This window comes from Tympanuchus pallidicinctus, unplaced genomic scaffold (assembly GCF_026119805.1).
Source record: "Tympanuchus pallidicinctus isolate F22 unplaced genomic scaffold, pur_lepc_1.0 scaffold1, whole genome shotgun sequence".
Taxonomy (NCBI): Eukaryota; Metazoa; Chordata; class Aves; order Galliformes; family Phasianidae; genus Tympanuchus; species Tympanuchus pallidicinctus.
This window is the reverse complement of record NW_026294618.1, coordinates 79814502-79831876: the sequence shown is the minus strand read 5'-3', so window position 1 is coordinate 79831876 and position 17375 is coordinate 79814502. Positions and strand designations below refer to the sequence as shown.

Genomic DNA, 17375 nt, shown 5'->3' with positions numbered 1-17375 from the left:
GTGCTCTTTCTGTAGCTCTTCCAAGTTTTGCTGCTGATCCATTTTCCTTTGGAAAGTGTATGCACACATGCAGGGTAAAACCAGTAACACTTTTCTCTTTGCAGTAAACCAAGCACCATGAGAAGCCCTGTGGACAAATGCAGAAAGAGTAAAGTCTGATTAACAGTTTTCCAAAATGTCTGTGTTCCTGTTTACAGCTGGCAACATCCTTTTGATTTCTGAGTCTTGCAACCTGTTTGCATGAAGGCAGAATAGCATTGTCTCTGCCACCCAGTACCAGGGCACGTGTCTAGAAACACAAATATACAATGCATCTGGAGCATTTCTTATTTGTTCAGTGAGCTATGAGGTAGTATCTGCATTTGCTGTGATGGGCAGAAGACTGGTACTCAAGAACCTAAAGCAACTGCTTGCGGTTTCCCTTCTTTGGTCATAATTGTTATCCAAGGAACTCTCTGTAGGCCTCTCTGTCTCCGTTTCTCAGAGATGTAGCTGCACAGCAAAACACTAATGTAGCCACATTTCTGTGATTTAGCAGAAAGCTGGACTGGCTGCAGTGTTGCATGTTGAATGTGGCTGTTTGGAGGGGTCTGTCACTGCTTTGTGATTACCATATACTTGGTGTTTTCCAGCCCAGCTCTTGGGTGTACTTTTGCTCTTTGCCCCTCATTTATTTGCTTGAAGAGATGCTGAGCACTCATTCAGCCTTTAGCTTCCCCACTCAGACTGTCCTTAAATGAAGCATCATCCATCCTATTATGATGAATATCATTTTCTTCAGCTTACAGTGCATAAGCGGTGGCCCTATACTGTTTCCTAAAGAGTGGTAGATTTTATGGCTATTGGCCTGGGAGCTGTTTAAGCATTAGACCTTGAGTGATGGACTCATTATCACAGTCATGAAGGCAGTATGCAAAGCTGGACCTGGATTGGAAAGAAAACATACTCATTTTTGGACTTTTGTATCATTCAGTTACTGTCATTGGTTCTGTAACTTATTGATTGAAGGATAAGTGATCCCATCTTGAGCTGGAAGGCTGTAGTGGTCACTACAGCTTTGGAAAAAAAAAAAAAGCAGTAGTGTGCCTTCAAGGACTTAGAGGAAGGGAAGAACCACAGCTGATCCTATGGAAGGTTTGGGGGCTCGAGCAACCAACAGGTTACTTGGGCAGCTGTGGGAGACAATAGACTTAATTATTCTCATATGGAAGAAATATAATGCAGTTGGCATCTATCCCACAGAGTCACTGAGCTACTGGTTTTTGGTGTGTGGGATCAGTAGCTGCCTGTGCACTGGAGGGCCTTGAATCCTGCACATCTGAAGGAGCTACTGCTTTATCCAAAGGAGTTAAGAGATACTTTACTCCTCCAAGCTAGTAAATGGAGACCGGGGACTTGGGATATTTGGGGCTGAGGCCCTGTGCCTGAGTTTACATGGTTGTTTTGTTGTTGTTGTTTTTTTCTTTTCCCAATCTATTTCCCTTCCTAATTGTGGAGTCCTTAAAACTGAGTGAATCTGATTTCTCTCTATCTAATCAATTCCTAAGGCACCAGTTGCTGTTGAAAGAGTTGTGGGGCTCAGAGCCATCCTGCTTCAGATGTTTGGTACTGCATTTAAGAATTCCAAACATGAGATTTGCTAGGGTGCTTGAGTATTAGTTACCCAAAATCAGCTTTAATGTTAATGCACAGTTATCACAAAGAAAAGGAAAACACTTGGCATTCTCTTCTAGACTGATGGTATTTGGTTTAATTAACAGAGAGCAGGCTGTCCCCACATGCATCCAGCTCCACCTCCTCATCCTTCCTATCAGTATCAGCCTAGATTTGTTTTTAATTACATTTTATTAAGTGTTGCACAGAACAGTAAAACTGACATCAGATTACTGAGGATATTAATCCTCTGCACTTCTGTAGCACGTTCCGTCCAATGACACAGGATTGTTTCACAAACATCAATTACAAAGCTTCATAACCCCCCTGTGAGAAAGGTAATAGCCACAATAATACTTAGCACTTATACTGTGCTTTGCATCTTCAAAAAGCTGTATAAACAAGCTTTAAAGTACCCTGCATGGCAAAGTAGGATAATCAGTCAAACGACAGAGAGGGAGAGAAAGGTGTACCTAGAGGACAATGTGCTTGCCCAGGGTCTCGCATCAAAACAAATACTGGCTGAAATAGATTCTCAGTTTCTGTGTTTCTTTCTCTTTTTTTTTTCTTTTCTTTTTTTTTTCTTTAGTTGTGTTATAGTTGAGCAGTGATATATAGGAGTGGTAGAGCATTGAAGACCATGAGCTGAAGAGCATTAGGTTGATCTACCTGAGCATAGAATATAGGGTACTATATCTCATAGGTAAAGTTGGGGTAGTTTGGCTGAATAACTTTGTGGCTAACAGTGTCCTGAAGAGCCATTTGCAATCAATGCTCAGTGGTCACTGGTGGTTTGGATCATTTCTGCTATTGCAAGTCCAAACCTTTATTATTGTATTTAACCAGTAGCTCCCCAGATACTTGAGCTGCTTCATTGCTCTGTCCTTGGCAGGCAGCAACAGGAAAAACATGACTAGGAATTAAACTTTTTTTCCTCACCTGTTTTAGGATATGATCAAGCAAGGAGATAAGGCTGAAGGCTGGATGACTATACTGTGTGACTGAGGGTCTCATTTCTGCTTGGGTAGACATGATTATGTTTGTTGGTCTGGACAAGAGGAGTGGCCTGGTTGCACCCACTAGGGTGTAGGTGCAAGGCAGGGCTTCTCTCTTCCCTGCTGACTGGAAAGTTTGCTTTCCTCCTGTCCCCTACAGAATCAAGGGACTGCTTTGTTCTCCATGGGGTGGGCTGCCAAAGGCCTAGGAGTACTTTAAATAAAACTACATTTCTCAGTTAAGTCAAGAGAACATCAAGTGAAGCTGAGGATAAGTAATTTTAAAATATGCTGAGGTCTTAGCCTGCTGCAGCTTCGCCTAAATAGGCCAAAGCTTTTCTCTTGCAGAAGAGAGTCTGAGAACAAAAGTCTTTTAAGAGCTTTCCTTTTCAGACACACGTCCTCTTGGAGGCTGATGTCTGTCAGCATTTCAGTCTCTTGGAGCTTTATTTCCTTGGTGTCAAAGATCATCTTGCTTCCTTTGCAAGGCTGTCAGCAAGACCCCGGCTGCTTTGATACGGTTGTGTTCATCCCTGAATTCCCTGTTGTACAAGCGTTCAACAATGTTTGCACAAATGCAGGATCTCAGGCAGGGAATTAATCTCTGTCCTTACCCCCCGTGCAGCCAGCCAGCCAACTGGGAAATTATTTTAAATACTATCCCATGTGCATTAGTGCTTCCTCATTTCCCTCTGCAAATCTCTGGTGTTTCAGATGATCTTTTGACTTTGCACAGATGTGAAGTAATCAATTCATAACCCTGCATTGTGGAATTCCTTCCTCCAAAGTTCATTGCTATCAGTCTCTCACCAGGGAACTGCTATGCCAGCATCAGCCTGCCTTACTTCTCCTTGCCTGTAGTTGGGTTTTATTTTTTTGCCAAATTCTTTGCTAGTCTGTTTTCCATCTAATCCCTTCTTTTCTTAATCACCCCTTGTAAAGAGATGCTGTGTGAGGGAGTGTGTGCCAGGAGGTTGGCAATACCAGAGCTGCTCTCATTTTGCAAGGGCTGGGGAATGCTTCTGAGACCAACAGCTGGCACTTGTAGTCAAGGAGAGCACATCCCCCTTCCCAGGAACAGCCTGGCAGTGGTGTGTTAGGCAACCTTGGGCATGTCCATAGAGCACTGTGTCTGTGCAGGGAACAGCTGCAGGTACAAAGGGGATGACAGAAGGTGACAGCAGACAACTGCATGCTGAAGAAGCTTAATTTTATTGTTTCTGAGCGTTTCTGGAAATGCTACTGCTCTGTGGGGCCTCTACTCCTCCATCAGCTCCGATGTCCCTTGAGGAGCAACATGTAGAACACTGGGCTGAAGAGTGTCTGCCTTGGAGAAGCAATGTGGCCAGATGTGCCGCACAGCTGGAAAGGAGCGGATGGATAATCCATTAAAGGGAAACACTGCAAACTGTTTGTTGCAGTGTCAAGAATATTTCAGTGTGTGGCAGATGTGGAGTGACAGAAAATGTTCCCTGCGTGCAGAGAGTCTGACAGAAGGGGGGGAGGGGTTCCTTCACGTCCTGCCAAAGCAATGGTAGGGGATGCCCTGAGTGTGGGACTCTCTTCTAGCACTTGCGTGTGAGGGGAGTAGCAGTTCCTACGTCAAAACTTCTGCACTTTAAAATCAGTCACAAAAGCGCCTTGGGCTGACTCTGCTCCGTGCATCACTGCCCTCTCCTGAGCGCGTGGGGGGATGCTGGCTGTGCAGAAGTCATTGCTGTACACCTCTGTCCCTTCTGGGCAGGGCTCTGGTGCCCCAGGTGCAGGTGGGTCACCCCTCACCACTGTTTTTCAGGTAGCAGTTCTGCTGCTGAGGACAAACACAACTTTGCACACGTGTTAGGAATTTGGTCTCGGTTCTATGTGAAAAATGCTTCTTAACCTTTACAGAATTGCAGCACTTAGTCCTCGCTGGAAGAATGAATTCGCAGAGAATTTGAAAGTCAATTGGTCCAATGTAAGATGATTTTTTTCCAAGTGTCCTCTGTAAGGAATTTAGCTTTTGTTGTCTTTTTATTTGTCAGGAATTAACTAAATAACGTAGAGCGCATGCTCTTCAAACATGGCTTGTAATTGAAATTCATTGGCAACTTATGCCTAGGCTAAATTTGAAGAAAATAGGTTCTGATTAAACTAAGTTATTAACGGTTACTAGATCTAATTATTGTGACTATGTGGTTCTGCTCTGGGTCAGGTGGGACATCATTATCTCAAACTCAAACAAATTCGCTACTTAAAATGAGAGCTAATCAAGAGGAGAGATCTGAGCACTTAAAGCACCCTAAATAGTACCAATTCTTTGTGTGGTGATGCCATTAAACAGCATCGTCATGACTAAGACACATTATTTTCATAGGCTAAAGATGACACAAAGCTGAGGCTTAGAAATATCGTGGATTTTTCCTCTCATTCTCAACCCTTGGCATAATGAAGAGAGGAGAAAAATAAGTGTAGAAACCTTTATTTCACTGGTATAATCTTCAATGAATTTTCTGGGTTAGAACTTTTGCCTCAAGGAGTAATTGCCAGATTTCTGTGCTGTCTGTATCTCTCCAATTCACAGTATGTGTTTCTTTCATTTAACTCTGTTTTCACCTGGCTGTGGGTCTTGCAGTGGCACATCTGAATACTTCTACATCTGTCTGCACTTTGTCACCCAGCATGCTGCTGCCGGTAGTGGCACTTATAGGGAAGTGCCTTCCATTCCCTCTTTCCTTCCCTTCTGCCTTTATCACTAGAAGGGGGACAAAACAAAGGGCTAACAAAGATAAATTCATTCTACTAACCAAATTCTACAAACCACTGCTATGAGTTGGTTACTTTCCCAATGAGAGTGGGAGAAATTTTCCCTGAACTATTCCTTCCTATTCCCTAGAAAAATGCCAAAGAACTTGGACAAGAGCATTTTAAATGGCATCTCTCTAGGACTCCTTTGTTGCCTGTTTTGCTGCATCTAATTAAAAGAGAAAAGTCTTTTAATATTTAAGCACCATTAACTCGGCTGAATTATTAAATGCCAATTTGCATTATGTGCATAAACGAATCAATAAGCAAAGAGAATAAAACAATGGAGGTGGCTGGGGTTAGAGGGATGTCAGCTCCTCTTATCAGAACCAGTGGGAATTGCTGGCTTGTCTGCCAGGTTGTGGCTATTAATTGTTGGTACTTGAGAGAGAAAGAACCAGAGTCTTTCTAGTCCTCTTCACACTAAAGGCGCTGCAGGGATGTGGAGGATGCTGTCAAGATAAAACATTGCTGGGCTTGATTTCCAGGGTGTCATGCAGCCTCAGTTGACTCAACTTTGCTGAAAATCTGCTGTTGTTTCCTTTCTATGCTCACTGTCTTCCTTGGGTGTGGAGCTGATCTACTACACTTGCTTCCCTTCTCTCCAGGTTGTTTTGCATGCTGGCAGTAGTCTTTGGTCTTGAGTTTCCTGTGCTGACAAGAAGAGACGTGGGGAAAAAAATCCGGTGGAAAGCGTTTTTTCTTGAACAAGCTCCTCTGAGTTGCATGAGAGGTTCCTCGTCTTCCTGGAAGTGTGGACTTAGTGCTGTGCTAGGCAACCATGGAGGCTACAGGCTGGTGCTTCACAAGGTGCCAGACTGGAATTAGGGATGCAACTGATGGGTGCCAAGTTTTGACCTTCCTCTGGGGTCCTGGCATTACTGCCAAGACAGAGCTGAGCTCTGTATGCGGCTGCCCATCCCCATGGGGTGGACTTTGCTTCTGCTTTGCTTCTGATAGCCTGGGAAGACTGTGTGCCTCTACTGCTCAGTGCAGAGCTTCACGCAGAGATAAGGCCTTGCTGCATACTACTTTTCACAGCAAAATTGGATTCTTTTAGATACCTGAACTAAAGTTAGCCTTTGTACTTCCAGCTCTTTCTAACTATGGGGAAGAACAAAGCTGTCTCAGTGAAACTGTATTTCATTGTCTCTCCAGCTTCTCTTATCCTCTCACTCCTGCAGTGATTTCCCCCAGCCCTGCTCTGTTCCTTTTGCTTTCCATAGAGGCTGGGTAAAGCAGCAGGTAAACATGGCCATTTGTTGAATCTTTCCCGTGTAGAGTCAATGTTTGCATTGTTGTCATGATGTGATTGCCCTCATGTCCTCAGCTTCCTCTGAGCAAGCTCACTGGGCTCTGGAGCAGCTCAGCTATGACAGGTGAGGGTTTAGCACAAACTCAGGGCCTGAGTATTTACTTGGCTCCTCAGATGGGCTTTGTGCTCTGCACCAAGCTCTGTGCCTTGGCAGAAGCTCTTCTGACAGAGGTGGAAATGGTCCAGTTGTCAGCGAACTCTGCAGGAGAGCCGGAGCCCTGCCCTAGGGCCTGGCTCTGCTTCACCCCACTACCATGTGCCTATCCGCTGGGCTCAGTGGTCCCCAGTGTGAGATGGCCCCTGTGGCTCTCCATATAGCAAGGAATCTTCTCTTCAAACAGCTCTCCTCTGCCTGCCCTGCTGATGCTCGCCATATCCCAGTTTCCACCTCAGCACTGTCTCTTGTTTTTCTGGTTTAAGAGCCGCAGCCGTTGTCTGATGCTTTTTTTTTTTTTTTCCTTTTGATATGAAAAGTAGTTACTCATTGATTAGAGGTCGTGCACCATTGCTCCCAACGTAGTTGACAGATTAGCAAATTGACATATCTTAGCCCTTTGGAAGAGATGAAGAGTCTGTATTGTGCTCTCCTTTCATCTCTGGGGTTAAATAGTCTAGTAATTTAAACTACAGCTGAGTTTCAAAGTATGCTGGTTTATAGATCTGTGTATTTGAATCTCTGTTGAAAAGTCACTGTTGTACCAAAGTGACTTAGAATATAAAAAGGGAAAGGATGTAAAGCAGTGTCAGTGGTGACTTTGGGAACTAGTTGATCTTGAATTTAAGGAAAAGAGGAGAGGATCTAAATTCATTTGATTGCAAAGGTTCTTACCGGCAGATCCTGGGGATATCACCCATGGACTGCAAAGCTGCAGCATCTCTATGGAAGGCATTTTTCTAGTAGGAATGCGACTGTGTACCTTCAGAGCATAGGAAAAGAAATGAGAATAGGGAGCAGAAAGCATGAGATATATGGAGCACAGCTGACTCCTGTCTGCATCCAGTCTGATCTCAGCTCTTCTGCTGGCTGGGTGCTCAGAAGCTGCCTGGAACACAGAGGTGAGAGGTGTGCTGGAAGCTGAGAGTATGAGCGATGTCTCTATTTCTGCAGCCCTCTGTTTTCTGATGAGACTGCCCCATTTTTTTTGAGTATTTTACCAGCTGACAAACAAGTCAATCTATCTGTGGTCCCTAGAAAAGAGGATGCTTGATTTCTCCTCCAAGCTGCTTGCCTCTTCTGTTTTACCCTAAAATGCTTATGAGTATGAAGTAGCAACCAGACAAGAAATGGGTTCTGAAAGTGCAATGTTTTGAGCACTCAGCCTGCCAGGATCTCCTTGCCTGAGTGTGGCTCTGTGGCTCATTGGGTTTTGCAGCAAGATTTAGAAATATGACACAGGCTTTGAAGCTGGTACAGTGGGAAGTGGGTTGGGGAAAATGGTCTCTTTTATGACTGTCGTGAGGCATGCTTATTTTATAAATTTCCTGACCAAAGCTGGAATCTCCCAGGATGGTATTACTCAGGTACAGCACGGGCTGTGATTGCTACCATATCTGGAGCCCCAAATGGTTTGAAGGCAACCTGCCTCATATTGCTGACACTAAGTTATCTGTACAAATTCCCTTCAGGTTCAAGTTAGGTAGTGATGCAGAGTTCATGCTGGTGTAATGTTGTGTGTGTAATATCTATCACTTAATACCTGTCAAACAAAACACTTTGATTTTTACTCTGCAGCTCAATACTTTGCAGATAGGTGGATCTGTGTAAGAAAGTTTGGGGAACACCATTGGGAATTAATGATCTGTTACAGGCAGGGGAATTGGGAATGAAGGAGTTACTGATGATCTAGTGGCTCTGATGCTTCAATAAAGTACACAATACCCTCCTTCATTTTAGATCGAACAAAGACCTCAGAAGCATCTCCTGCAGTCACTGGGGGGTGTACCTGTTGTTCATAATATCTCACATGGTTTTGTTGCTGATGTTTTTCTAAAAGAAACAAAATTATACAGATGCTTCAAGGAAGTGGCATCGATTTAGGAGAAAGTTATTTTAAGACCATGCAAATCATCTGGCTGAGCTTTACAAAAGGGAACTCTGTTTTTGGATATGCAATCAGCCAGAGCTGTAAAGACTGTCTTGGCCAAGTTTCACGCTCTATGAATGTTTTCCCAAATTCTGTGATTCGTGTACTTCCTATCAAAAATTATATTCTTCCCTTTATGCTCAAGAGTGCAGTGAATTGTTACATAGGGTTAGGCATGGTTGCTTTGCGTATCTCAGAAGTGGTTGTGTTTTCGTTGTGGTGGACTGATGTTTGTGTTCTAATCACGGTAAGGAGCCAGGCATTTTGCTGCTGAAATATGACAGGTTCCCTGCTGCAAATTTAGGCCAAGAGTCCAGTAAGCAGATTTTTTAAGTATGTATGCTTTGCACTGCCAAGAGAATGCTGATACACAGGGAGAAAGAGAGTTTCAATAATCATCTATCTTACTTGGGGCTGTAATCCTTAGTGTCAGCATGCCATTAGGGTTTCCTGGAGGTTTTTGCATTAGGAAAGCCTTTGGTGTGGCTGAGTCACCTGGGCAGCAAACTATGTTAGCAGAGCTGGCAGGAGGAGCTTCAAGGGAGAAGCACTAAGCTTATGGAGACCACGTGCTGAAGGCAGTGCTGGAGGTGTGCGAGACAGTTCGGAGCAAGGAGTGGGAGACCTGAGAGCATGGTGTGCTTTTCTCCTTGTAGCTACTCTAGGGGCTTCTGTTCCAGCCTCCCAGGGCAGGCTGCGTGGAGACATCAGGTACCTGAGCTCCTTTACACCTGTCTGCTAGCACTGCTTCTCCCTCTGCCACTGTGCTGGCCTGAACTGCTGATAGGTATGGGCAGTCTTTATTCAGCCATTAATATGCTATTGATCCACAGCCCTCTTGACAGTGTTAATGGACACTGATTGTGTATTATTATTTCCATAATCAGCCTCAAGCTGGAGTGAATTTTCCTTTTCAAACAGCCCATCAATATCATGTCCAGCACTGTGGGCTGGAGCAGGCTTGGTTAATTTGTATTGTTGGAAGTTTTGGCAGAGCCTGTGGTCTTCATCCACAGTGGAGCAATCAGTGAGACCAGCTGAATAGCAATGGACCCTACAACAACCCAGTTGTCAACCATCTCCTGAGCGGGCATAGGCAGGATGTTCTATCTGAATCTCAAGATCCTTGCATACCCTTCCCATCCTGATAGGCTTTCCTCACTTCTGTGGGGGAAAACTAGACCTCCTCCATACTTCATTCCTCCATATCATTCAACAAGACCTGGACGGACCACAGAGTTGTGCAGGTAGTAACCTGACAAAGTTTAACAAGAAGTGGAGTCTTGCACCTGGGGAGGAATAAGCAGATGCATCAGAACAGATAAGGGTGTAACCTGCTGGAGGTGAGTTGTGTGGAGAAGGACCTTGGTGCCCTGGTGGACAGCAGGTTGGCCATAAGTCAGCAATGTGCCCTTGTGGCCAAGCAGGCCAGTGGTATTCTAGGGTGCATTAAAAACAGAGTGACCATCAGGTTGAGGAAGTCCCCCTCTAGTCTGCCCTGGTGAGGCCATATTTAGAAAACTGTGTCCCGTTCTGGGTTCCTCTGTTCAAAAAAGACAGGGATCTCCTAGAAGAAGTCCAGCAGAGGACCATGAAGATGATAAAGGGCCTGAAGCATCTCTGCATGAGGACAGACTGAGTAACCTAGGGAAAAGATGGCTGGGAGAGGATCTGATTAATGTTTTATAAATATCTAAAAGGAGGTGGGAGGAAAATGGATGAGGCCAGGCTCTTCTCTGTGGTGTGTAGCAGTAGGACAAGGCGTAATGGTCTAAAACTTGAACATAAGATGTTCCATACTAACATGTATGTAAACTTTATGGTAAGGTTGATGGGGCACTGGAACAGAGAGATTGTAGAGTCTCCTCTGGAAATGTTCAAGATCCATCTGGATGCCTACTGGTAGGGTATCTGTTTTAGCAGGGGGCTTGGACATCGTGATTTCTTGAGGTTCCTTCCAACCCCTTTGATTCTCAGAGGCCTTTATGTTTGCATCTGCCTCCTCTTTGAGCAGAGTTGTGCACTGAATAAACGGAATGGATAAAACACTGAAGCAGTGACTTTGAGGCCTGAGAGACACTCCCTCTGCACTGTAGCACCTGTAACAGTGCCATGGGGCAGTGCTACCTGTGGGTGGTCCTATTAAGAGTGGCTATTCAGCCACTAATGGCTGAGGGAGAATTGTATTCAATTCAGTGTGCTCTTTAAACACCTTTTACCTCTTTCCAGAAACTCCCTTCAAGATGTACCTCTTACATGCCACTTGCTTGGGACTGGAATGGTGAGGGGAAAATGCCAGAAGGTTCTTGAGGGTTTTCAGCAGCAGATTAGCAACCAATGCCTCCCAGCAGTGCTCCCTTGTAGCTGAGAAATGGAAGTCCATGGCTTCTTTGCCTAGAGCTTCTTGGGCTTAGCTGGGTTCTGTCAAACCTTGCCTGGAGGCAGCCAGGGGATTGCATTCCTGTGCAGATGAAGGCATTGATGGAAGGCACATCCTTCTGGTGCAGCCACCTGGAGGGCTTGGCTACAGGAAACATGACTGCAGAAAGCCTGCAACACTGGTAGACTGTCTGGGAAGAGGATACAGAATGAAGCAGGAATTCAGCTATTCCTCTTTTCTCTTTGTTCTGCTGCAGCAGATCTGTTCTCAAGGGACACTCCTCTTATTTCTCCCTAAAATTTAGAATATGTAATAAACTGATAGAGACCTAAGAATGCCATTGCCTATTTGTCTTCTTGCTTTCTCCCTCTCTCTCTGTCCTCCTTGAGCTATAGATTTTCATTTGGCTCCTGGCAATGCAGAATCTGTGTCTTACCCTCTCTGAGAAGGACTTCTCATCATTACCATTGCAGAGATAGGTGATCTCAGGTTCAAAAAGATGAAGTGGCTAGACCTGTGAATCAAATGCACGTTACTCAGTCCTCTCCAAAAAACAGTTCTTTCCTTTTCTACTTTTTAATGATATTAGCAACCTCTAAGCACCAAGAGTGTCATAAACTTTCCAGATTATAGTAATAATAACATTGTACAGTACATTGCACTGGGAATAAAATTACTTTACCCACTCCAATTTCCTTTTGTTTTAATGTGTGAATATATCAAATGAAAGCGTAGTAGGAAGTCTCGATACAGGGGCCAAATGTGTTGCAAGCCAGCTCTTTCTGAAAGAAGAGCTTAATGCTGCAGGTTGAGAGCTTGAATTTTGCATTGTAAAGTGTCTGGCTTTGAATATTTGGTTGGCTCAGTTTCTCTGGAGCGCTTTGTGCAGTTCTGCTCTAAAACGCTTAGTAGGACAGGTTGTATCTGCAAAACTCATTCCTTGTGGGGCTCCTCTGTGAATGGCTGAGATTCTTTCTCTGTCTCCAGCACTTGCCTGATGTTCTAACCTTTCTTTTTGTTCCCAAGGGCCTTCTTGAAACTGTTTCTTTTGAGAAAGCAGGCCCTGCGTGTTGCCAGGACAAGATGGCAAACTGTCATCGTCCTGAAATCCTCCAGGAGATGTGGAATGATGTCAAACAATGTATTCTTTCTATTCAACATTCTATTCGAACACATTAGAAGTACAATTAATCCCTACCATCTCTGTCTATCTGTAGTATGGAATGAGGTGGCTTTCCCAGCCTTTGCGTAGTGTGGCAGGCTGAGCTTGGAACCAAGACTTCTGGAATCCTATCCTATGATTTTAACATAATCCTCTGGGAGCTGGATTCACCCCTTGTTCAGTCCCCACACCTTCGCTTTTATCAGGTTATATTTAAGGCTGTTTTCTCAGCCTCCTGTGCCATTTCCTTGAGCGCTTTTCTCTTCAAGACAGCCCTAGGCTTTTTGGTCTCACTTTTGAGAGATATGGGTTCACGTGAGGTTTAAAACATGGTAAAATGCTTGTTGGTCTTGCAGGAGACCTGGTGCTGTGATTGCAAGAGAGATGTCACAACTTGAATAGTAGTGATTCAATTTAAGTGATGTCCCTTTCCACTAAATGGAGCTTACGGTATTCTTAACGGTAGAACAAAGCTGAATGTACACCCCCATGTTTCTAAGCTTTGTGACAGCCCAGGTGGACCCAGGGGGGTTGGGAGAGAAAAATTAAACTGACACAACATTTATCTCCAGCATTCTCGTTTTGCTATAGGTTAGTGCTATATATTGCTTTACACTGCAGAGTAAGGATTAGTTTATATAATATTTCTATCAAACTCCGGTAACAATGATGATGACAAAGTGTTTTGGTACTGCAGCGCTTGCTCAAAAACCCTCTTGTACAGTACAACTGTACTTAATGTTTTGCTGTGGAAATTCCCTATGTAGAAATGCCTTTAGGCAGGTGAGATGGAGGTTACAGAAGGCAGGTAAAAGTATGGGGTGGTGGGATGGCCAAAGGGAGAAGAATGCAAGTTGGAAGGCTTGAGGCTAAAGAGTTTGTGCACCATGTGGGGCACAGCCGAGCAACTTGAGGCAACATTTAACTGGGAGCAAGAGCTGCAGATAAATATTCTAATTCTCCACGGGATGGCTGGCAATTAGTTTTCGCAGCAAGGTCATGTTTGTGAAGGGAGAGCAGAGCCACCAGCCGGCAAACATAGCCCACAGAATGAGAAGAGAGATTTCAATAGCTTTGATGCTGTAGGGTGTCAGGACCCCACTGAAACAGGGGTGGTATAGGTCAGGAGGAGAGTGTGCTACAGGATAGGAAGGGACAGGGTTTTTCTCTTTTAATCATAGAGCAGGGAGTCTTCATCATCACAGAGTGCGCCTTGGCATTGTGAGCAATGTTCTGCAGTGCATGTGGGTAGAGGTGTTATGGCATGTCTGCAGAGGGCTGGAGCAGCGTAATAAGAGGCAGTGTTTTGGATTTGAAGTGTACTGGCAAAGGTTACATGGGCATCTGAATTGCTGCTCTGCCATTGTTCGCTTGACAAGCAATCATGCAGTCTTTTACTGATAAGTCACTGTTTTACTTAAAAAGCATAAACGTGTTCATATGTATATATGCACATAAGTTCCTGCTTTCTTCTTCCTTCTGTGTTCAACAAGAATTTTCTGCCATCCAGGCAGGGGAAGGTCACTCATCTGCTCAGTTGTATTCGTGGAGCTTTGACTGTTGTTTCAGAGATGGCAGGCAAGTTCCTACAAGTCCTGCAGATGAAAAAGATTAAGGGATTTGTCCATGTTTATGCCATCATACTGTTCAAATAAGCATATTACTTCTCTTAGTCAATAGCTTGGATAGTAATGAACCCATCATGATTTTGCCAACCAAGTAACATCAGACTGGAAGGGCAGTGGGAGACTGGCATGAGTTGTCCAGAGAGGTGGTGGATACCCTGTCCCTGGAGACACTCAAGGTCGGGCTAGACAAGACTCTGAGCACTCTGGTGTAGCAGTAGTTGTCTCTGTTTGCTGCAGGGGAGTTGGACCAGCTGACCTTTTAAGGTCCTTTCCAACTCAAATAATTTTGATTCTAAAAAGATAATAGCTTGCTGCCTGAGTGCTGTGTGACCATGCCATGAATGGAGAACCCAGCAGCAAGAGCAGCTGGCTGCCCATGGTCCTGTGGCCACTCTTGTTTCATAGCTGCTCAGTGCTTTGTGGTGACACCAGTTTGTACAGGCTGAACCTCAAAGGCAGATCTCTGCTGCTTAAGCCCAGCCTGCCCTGAGTCTGTGCTGCTGGTGCATGGAACTAGCATAAATCTGAGCACTTCTATTTGCCATCTGGTTGGGTTTAGAGCATTTTGGTCATGCCTGGAGCAAAATAAGAAATCACTTTAAAAAAAAAAAAAAAAAAAAAAAAAAAACCACGAAAGAAAATAGTAGTTCAGCTGACCTTGAGGAAGAAGTGGGTGCTTAGTTCAGCTGTGACAGGTTGTATAAATCGGTGTTTGTTTCAGAAGGCTCGCTCAGGCTCTTTGCTTTAAACCCTTGGATCACCTGTCTTCCTGTCTTGTCACTGTCTTGTTAGTTTGCATTGTATTTCGCTAATAGCAGCTGGAGCTGTGACTCTGGAGTCACGTGGAAGTGTTGCAGCAAGACAGGGCAGTGCATCCCAAGGGCACTCTCACTGAGGTAGTGGTTCTTAGACACGTGTGGGTTTCTCTGTTCCTTGAAGTGTGACTGGAGTTTTCCCTCGAACAAGCACAGGTGTCTCATTGGGCTGCACAGTCACTTTCAGTACATCTCAGCCACTTCAGTGATCACACAGATGCTTTTGGATTAGGGAACCAAGGGCTGCTCATACAGATCTCTAGAGTTAAGGTGATTTTTTTTTTTTTTATTAGGTCCTGTTTTCTTGCTGTTTCTCCCTGCTGTTGATTAGAACTGCAGTAGATCACTGGTTGGGATGTGCAGTTTGTAAACTCTGGGAACTTTCTTTCCATGAATTTTTCCTTTGCACAACTCTCTTGTTCTCCTGGCTGGACTGGCAGTCACTGGTCTACTCCTAGAATCCTGGGAAGAGTGAGAGGAGCCCTAGAGATAATGCGTTTTCTGGGCCCATGGAGACTATTTCCTCTGGCACAGAGTTGCAATGGTCGCTGTGTGACTTGGGAAAAACTTGTTTTTCCTGTAGCATGCACTACGCATGTTCTAGGGACATACTGAAAGCCATATGGAGCATCAAGGCCCTTTCTGACTCCACTCAGCCCCCTGCATAGTAAATTTATAGTCATTAGGCCCATTTTAGACAAGCATAGAGCAGCCATGATTTGAACAGATCCCTGCTTTAACCTCTTGTGTATGCTCATCTCTGGGAGAGCAGGGAGTTCTTGATCCTTAGCCCATTCAGGGAGGTCTTTAAAACAAAACAAAACAAAAACCTCCGTGTTTTCTTTTCAGTGCCTAGAGCTGCTAATCTCAACAGTGCCTAAGAACTTTAAGTAGAAGGTGATACCAGTCTCCCAGGAAATAAGGATAATTACTCTCCATCTTCTGAGTCTTTTGTGTCTCATACCCAGCACTGTCTGGCTCTTCCCTTCTGTGGTTCGAGAGGTGGCTCTTCCATACTGCTGTGGGCACAGCTGTCATGGGTAGTGGAGTCAAGGGGGTGGAGTGCTGCTTGTTTCCTTCGTTACCTCTTCTTTCTTCTCTGCAGCTCCTGCTCAGGCCCAAATTATCCATGCTGGGCAGGCGTGTGTAGTGAAGGAGGACAACATCAGTGAACGTGTTTACACGATTCGGGAAGGGGACACGCTGGTCCTGCAGTGTCTGGTCACAGGACACCCCCGGCCACAGGTAAGACTTCAGTCTCACCTGTCAGCAGGATGCCCAACTTTATCCTGCACGTTGGAGCCAGGTAGTGTCCTATAGCCCAAATATTAACTGTTCAAACTGTGAAGAAGCCTTGTTTTTCAAGCAATAGGTTCCAAACTGCTTTTCAGGAGCCTACCCAAAACATCTAGTGGTATTCAGTATGTGAAGTTTCTCTCAAAATAGAAGAGCCCATTGTACAATCCATCCTCAAACCTTTGATCTCACGTTCTACAAAAACCTGAACAGACTAGAGGAGATTTAACCCACATGCTGACCACAGAAGTAGCTCCTTCATGGCTCATCTCTCTCTTTATTCTCTGGTTGTGCAGGCAAGGAGGAACTTGCCTGGGGGAGTTCAGAAAGTTGCTTGTGGCGTACTCTGTAGAGCTCCACAAAGAGCCCACTGGTCCTTGCTTTAGAGCCATCAACAAGAGGCAGATTCAGACCTGTGTTGCTGGATGTGCTCATGCTGTGGTCAGCCTCAGCTCAGTGAGGAGGCTTGACAGTGAATATGGCTAACTGCTGCAGTCCTTCCTCGGGGCCCCTGAAGGGCCGCATAGCCTCGAGTCCTGTGCAACCCCCTCCGCACCCCTCAGATACTCGGAGTAGGCTGTTTCAATATCAGTGTAAATGGTGTCTATAAAGATGCTCAGTCAAGAGCATGGGTCTGCCTGCTCTTGGACAGTGTGGAAGGCATGGCAGCTGGTGTGTGCTGGGAGGCAGCGTATGCCAGAATATGCTCAAGGGATCCAAGTATGATATGTGCACCTTCTTGGCCCTCTTTTCAGTCATTCCAATCAAAGGCATTTGTGCTGAGCAGTACACATTAGCATGTGTCAGTCAACCTCTCCATGGACTTGCTTGTGAAGAGATGGTTTACTGAGAGGAGACAACAAAGGAGCAGGAGAGAGGCTCAGCAGGATTTGAAATGAATTGTCCATCAAAGCATATTCTGGAAGCAATTAAAATATAAATAAATCTGAACCAAGACAGCAAGAATGACCAGCCTAGACTTGTGAAAGTGCTAGGTGGGTGATAGCTGTGTACATCAGAAGTGAGGAGGATGGTGGGGCTGGCTCTACCTAAGGATGTTGAACATGTTGCTGGTTGTGGAGATTTGAACCTGAGAAGACAGATTTCTGTAGCAGAGCCTGATGCAGACAGCATGCTTGTGGGCAACACTGAGGTGTGATATTGCCCAGACACATCCAAGGGACACTTGTAATGCAGAGCCAGGCATGATGAGGGAGGCCTGGCACCTGTGCATTAAACATGGGATGTGTCCTATTTCTGCCC

General features: G+C 44.9%; 1 protein-coding gene across 1 annotated transcript in view; it reads left to right on the top strand.

Annotated features, from left to right (window-relative positions):
- MDGA1 (MAM domain containing glycosylphosphatidylinositol anchor 1) overlaps window positions 1–17375 on the top strand; it is a 115560-nt gene that overhangs the window by 13722 nt on the left and 84463 nt on the right. The window contains exon 2 of the mRNA XM_052678258.1: window positions 15922–16061. Within this exon, the coding sequence (XP_052534218.1) occupies window positions 15922–16061 (140 nt within the window). The remainder of the gene's footprint in view (window positions 1–15921; window positions 16062–17375) is intronic.